General features: G+C 35.2%; 1 protein-coding gene across 1 annotated transcript in view; it reads left to right on the forward strand.

Moving 5' to 3' along the window:
- Positions 1 to 249: 249 nt before the first annotated feature.
- Positions 250 to 6,619, forward strand: part of LOC110098493 (protein ACCUMULATION AND REPLICATION OF CHLOROPLASTS 6, chloroplastic-like) — a 30,162-nt gene continuing 23,792 nt past the window's right edge. Inside the window, exons 1-2 of the mRNA XM_028695711.1 lie at positions 250 to 445; positions 599 to 664. Of these exons, the coding sequence (XP_028551544.1) occupies positions 250 to 445; positions 599 to 664 (262 nt within the window). The remainder of the gene's footprint in view (positions 446 to 598; positions 665 to 6,619) is intronic.

A 6,619-nucleotide genomic window follows, 5' to 3' on the forward strand; every position in this document is an offset into this window, starting at 1 on the left:
CCAAACGAAACCTAAGCCTAATGAAAACTATGAGTGAGTGGCCTTAAGCTGGATGCTTTCGGCCAGATGTGAATACAACCTTGAGCATCTGTCTCCTTTTAAAATAAAATAAAATCTATGCAGAAGATCCCCAGACTTTTATAATGTTCCTACTCAAATCCCCAGTCAGTTTTGCTATAAAACTTCATTATTATATAGCTCAAATCAGATTGAATCATTAAATCAGATGAGCTAGCCCATATGCACATGATGGATGAATTATTCTACGCGGCTGCTGAACGCGGTTCAGAGTCCAATGAAAATACGTCATGTCACCTCCTACTCGGTACCGTGGCTCGGTATTGCTCGGTATTGGATGACATGGCTGCACCTTATTCGCTTCTGGACGTAAATTATGTCCGGTGTCCACACAGAATAATCTTGGCCGTCCATTTCTGGCAGTACTGTTCCTACAACACTAACCCTAAAGTAATGCAAAGAAAGAGCTCACATCCCTACCACTAAACCTCCATAAAACCAATTTAATGGAACGAAGACAACCACTGGTAGAGTGGTAGTGATGATTTATATCAATCTATATATATCGTGCTTGTATCAGTATCAGCAACAGGTTCATCCTTTTTCCCAGGCTTTTATGAGATGCTCCAATCTCCACTTCTTGAAGGTATTAAACATATATATTTATGGAGCAAAGAAAGAAGCAAGCGAGTACTGAAATTTATGGAACATTGAAATCTTATGATCAGTTGGAATGATTAAAATAAGAGTCGTATGGATAATTGCTCTGCTCCACCTTTTGCATTTCAGAATTAATATAATCATGGAGTTTGAAAGCCTGTCATGTTGTTCCCAGGCCACATTCATTTGGCGCTTATGGCGGAGCTCTCAAGCCAAATAATGGTTATTATTAGGGCATCTCCAACCTAAAGTCCCATTTTTCACTCCATAATATAGTGAAATTAAAAAATGTCGTGATTCATCTCAAATAGAACTTCATTTTAGGCGCTTCTGCGAAGATAACCGTCTTTCTCCTCTTTCGCTCGTTTCTTCTGCAAATCGCGTAGATGAACAATGAAACGCTAATATTGACGTCGCACTGTTCACCCTCCACCGATTAGCGATTTTTTTTCCTTCGAATGGAGCAAATCAGCTATGCCTTACAGTCGTTTGAAATTCGGTTGGAGACGCCCTAGATCAAACAGGTGAATAAACATAAAAAAGAAAGAAGGGAGAACAAAATGGGACCATGAAGGGGGCACACAGCACACTAGCTGCATTGAAACTCTCAAGCACTGTGCCACCACTCACAGTAGTCCCTCACATGAAAGTATGACTGGTTTCACTTTATAGTACCACTTGTTTTCTCATGGGCTCATTTTGAAAGCTCAGCTTTACCAGCCCATAAGGAGCATTAAGGAGACTGGAAAAGTTCAGGCAAGTAACCAAACTGTCATTTGAAACCTGAATAGTGACATCAAAATAAAACAGCCTCTCTCTCTCTCTATTATTTTGTGCGGACACCGGACGGTTCTCCCATCCGGTTCCGCGCTCGGGAACCGCGCTCGGTACCGAGCGGTACCGAGTGTGGTACATTTTTTGGGGTGTCGTGGCACATTTTTATTGGTCTCCGGATATTCCAGACTCCGCGCATAATAAAAATTCCTCTGTCTCATCCATGCGCGCAAGCATGTCTAAGAAATGATGAGAATTTATGATCTCAACAACCAAAAGATTTCTAAAAATAATTGTTGGTTAGGGAGTCACATTCACTGTGTTTGATGGAAAAGGGCACCCATGCCGTGCCTCTATATTACTTCTATTCTTGTTTGGCTATATTACAAATGCACTGTAGGAATTTGGAAGGGATTTTATTGTAGATATTCCTTTTGTGATGTAACAACATTGAATTTCAAGGTTCCATACAATCACCTGCTATTTACTAAACCTGTTTTAACAAGTATGAAGTCTGCCTAGTTCTGCAAGATTATCAGATGAGGTGATCAAATGCTCTTTTCTTTCTCTCATTTCTTTACATTCATAATTTCCAATAAATGATAATATTATACTGCTCATAAAAAAGGTAAACAAATACATTAACAAAATAGTGATTTAATTCATCACAAGTGTCGAGAAAATCAAAATTCAGCAACTCATGAGCAGATTTTGTCATGAAGCTTCCACTTTTCTCTCAAACTTTTCAGCACCCAATTCATCTTGTCTCCCTGGCCCAGTATGATTCTCCAATGAGACTACTTTTTAACGCCTGAGATACAGAAAAAGCAGAAAATTACATGGGAATCTACGCTACTCAATGGCACTCGAGATTTGAAAATCCCTTTAAGGATTTTTTTGGTTAGGAAAACAAACAAGGTTGAGAGTTTTGCTGAAACTCCAAAAACAACTAGCTAAAGCTTGGTTTGGAAACATAACCTTCTAACAACTCTAGCTATATAATTGAATTAAGTTTTGGAATTATAAAATAGGTTGATACGGCAACGAACTCGATCAAGGAATTGTGATGAACAATAGTGGAGTTGGGGAAAGGATTAATAGAGGGCTTCTCTGATCAGCTGAAATATCATATATGTGGAACAGAAGCTATTATGCAACAAAAACATGGCTGCAATTTGAGGAAACTGAAGTTGAGAATGAAGGAAATTCATATATGACAAAAATGCATGTTTTAGCTTTTACATATTTGAGGAATTTTTGCTTAGGCCAACAGAATACAAGGAACTAAATGTGCTCTTCTAGTTCTTATCCAAAGGACAATTTAAAACAACGAAATGCAGAGGAGAACCTGAGCCACGGGAAGTGAATGAGCTTGATAAGCTTGGTATGTTCAGCACATTTTTTTAGTTCATTGAAGCATTCGTTGATAAGCTTCGTATATTCAGCACATTCATAGTTGTATAAATTCGATGAATATAGTATTTTGCTTACTAATACTGCTAGAAAATAAGTTTGAAGAAGAATGAATTTTGACGCAAATTTTAGACATCAAAGCATACGATTATTTGGACAAGAAACTATGGCAATTAGCTCAGAGATTATCCAAACTCTGTGTTGTTTATGGAAGAAATAAATTCAACGATCCAACCTTTCTAAGCATTCAACTTGATCGCGCAGTTCTTAGGACTTATTTGCAAATCTAGTTTTTACAAGTTTTAATCCCAAAGAATTAATTTCAAATAACACTTGTAAAGAAAATGAAACAAAAACACACAGAATTTACTTGGTTCAAGTACTTATGAACTCTATATGTTGGGAATTCTTTCAGGAAGATAAGCTTTCTTGAACTTAGGGGGAGAGGGAGAGGGGAGAAAAACACAACTCTTAGAGAGAAAACAAAATAAGAATGTTTATTTCTTGGCTACACAAACAATACAATGCCACCCACCTCTATTTATAAACTAAAAAACAACCTAAAGGAGCAAAACAATAAAATTGAATGCAAACATACAAACTAACAATCTCTACATTGGTCCAATTTTACAAAGTTAATGAAACATATAATGTCTACAAAGAACAGTCCAAGAAAAATCTTTACGACCAATTATCACTTCTCCTCCACCTGTTGTTCACAAAGAACAACCTAAGAAAAAGCCTCCAACAGACAGTCACCTGCTTCACCTCCACTTGTTCGCTCGAACCCATGCCTGCTACTAAGTCCTGGATCCACTTCAATTCCAATCTAGCGAGCCCATCTCCCGCGCATGGCTTGAACTCCTGTATGATCTCCTCCCTCATGCGGCCTTCTCCCGTTCAACTTGCCTCTCACGACCTAGCTAGGTCCATCTCCTGTGCTCCCGTTTTCTTGCATTAGCTCCCGAGCCTACTTGCTCGTTCGGCAATTCCAACCTGATGTTGCCCACTTCCATGGCTCGTTTGTCCACCTCAATCCTGCATGCTCTTTGATTGAACACCCACATTAGCTGTGAGTTGACCTTTTCCCTGCTCCTGTGTGGCATGCTTGTCCGAGAGAGTAATATCCATTGTTCTATTTCCTAGTTAATCGAATAAATTATGTACAAATCCTTACCTCTTTTGATTTGACTATTAATTTTATGTTCTAGAAAGTATAATTAATATTTAATAAGATTATAATCGAAATGGAATGGAGAACATCATGAGGCATGCAAAATGCTCTTTGAAGCGTTGTGGCATCAAGCTCTAAGGTTAAAAAAAATTAGGAGCATATGAAATATTCGATATAGTGTTGTGGAAGTGAGTGCTATGGTGCTTGATAAAAAAGGATGTTTTCTATATAAATATATAATTTCATTTTCCTAAATCTCACCCCCCCCCTGAATTTCCTATTTTAAACTCTTAATTAATCTACTAGAGTTCTCTCTCTCTCCCCTCTCTTTCTCTCTTCTCTCACTAGCTAAGGAATGAAAGTGGGAGAGGAGAGAGATGGTAAGGGCATTGATAAAATACTTTTGATATTTTTATTAAAAAAATGAATTTTCTAACCCAACATCTCAGCCCTTCAAACTTAGCTTTGTAGTGCTCCCTCAAATTCCAAAAAATTGGATAGCTCAATGCCATGGTGTTGTCCACCCAACGTTATGGTGCTCAACTAACCAAATTTTTGGGAAATTAGGAATAAATAAATTTGAGGTTATTATACCCTTTTAGATGTTGCCATATAAAAGAGAGGAAGAGAGAGAAAATTGAGAGAGGGATTCGAAGATTTTAGCTTGGAATTCATGCATCGGGCCAGGTAGGGAAATCTTCGTGCTTGATATAGGCTCCCAATACCCTATTTTTATTTCAATTTTGATATTTTTTGTCAAATGAAAAGGAGTAAAAATAATTTTTTATGAGCATAACTAATAATCCACCATGTAACTTTTAATATGTTGTAAAATGCTCTATTCTAAATATTTTGGCTCTAAGAAGTAAAGTTTTCACCATTTGATTTTATTTATGTTAAACTTCAAATATTTCTCTGTTGAATACCGATAAACCTGAGATTGATTACAATCTCCAATAAATCTCCAAATGACATTTTAAAGCTTAACTATGAATATTACCTTAAGTGATGAGAGTTAGAAAACATGAATAATATACATGTTTATTATACTCTGCATTGTGACCTATCTACATTTATGATCATGCTTAACATCTTGTGTTTCTCTTAAACCTACAAAATTACGCATATATATTGATGATCATATGGATGATGTTCTGTAGGAGATTGATAAAGTGTAATATAAACTCTATTTTATAGACTCAGGCTTCGTTTGGGGGGGGCGGGCTTTTTTACTGCATTCTAAAACGGAGTTTTAGAACAAAATTTTTTATTTTTGTACTAAAACGGAGTTTTAGAAAGCAATAAAAAAGCTGTCCCAAACGAAGCCTCAATCTTATATTATATTCTACTCAATTATGTTCTATTTCTAATTCTAGCCCCATCTGTTTCTTATAGGTGCGAGAGGTTGAAAGGAAGACATAAGTGAAACTAGAGTTATAAGTGGATTCATGAGGGTCTCCTTCACACAACGAAGATAGACTATGAGAAGCATAAACAAAAGTGGAGCTATAATCATAGATCGGGACATGCATATCATTCTTCACATGATCTCATATTTTGTTCATAAATTTAAAATTCGGGTGATAAAACAAACTCAATTATAAAAATAAAAAAAAACTCTAAAAGCAAACATGTTTAGTTACTTCTGTACATATAATATAAGTTTGGAATTTCTTTGAAAATATGAATAAAATTGTAATCAATATTCTGTTCTGAAAATCAATGCATTATGATAATTATGATATTGTAAGAAAAAAAATATATATATATATATATATCTATGAAAAGTAAGTTCTAGAATATTTCTAAAAATTTGATAATTTCTTTATATTTATTGAATGCACTAATTAAAATTTTTAATTTATGAATTGTGATTATGGATATCGAATTCTGTAACAGGGTACAGGGTATGCCTATTAAGTTAGAATGCTCATTCTTTTGATATTTAATATTTCAGGAAAAAGGAAAGGGCTCAGCTTAGTGGACTCTGATGTATTTTGTAATCCAATAATATTTTTTTTAATGTATATATTTTATACGAGCTGGATTATTATACATGAATTTTGAGAAATAAAATTGAATGATGTTTAGATTTTATTTTGTATTGTGGTTGAGGAAAATTTAAGTTTAAAAATTTAATCTTTTCATTAAAAAATCACTTGTAACGTAGTTTTATCAATGTTCTTCTAAGCATAAAAAAAGCATTACAAGCCAGAAAAATTTAATCACTCAAATATGTTACATTGTTGTTGAAGATATGCATGATCGTAATTTTACTTTTAAAGATCATAAATTTATCATCAATATCAAATGAACGGTAAGGTTCGTTTACATGAAAAGCTTATTATACGGGAAATTATTCTTTTCGAACACCAGACGATCAGGAGACCCACTAGAACGTGCGACGTCACCCGGTATTCAGCACTGGTACCGAGTAAAGTGACATGGCACATTCAGGTTGGTTTTCGGACGGCATTGACATCTGCACCGAATAATTTATCCCATTATAGAGAGAGAAAAAAATAAAAACAATGTGTGAATACATTTATCAAACATAAAGAAGTAGAAGTTCATAGTTCT

Source organism: Dendrobium catenatum, unplaced genomic scaffold (assembly GCF_001605985.2).
Source record: "Dendrobium catenatum unplaced genomic scaffold, ASM160598v2 fragScaff_scaffold_669, whole genome shotgun sequence".
In the NCBI taxonomy this organism is placed as follows: domain Eukaryota; kingdom Viridiplantae; phylum Streptophyta; class Magnoliopsida; order Asparagales; family Orchidaceae; genus Dendrobium; species Dendrobium catenatum.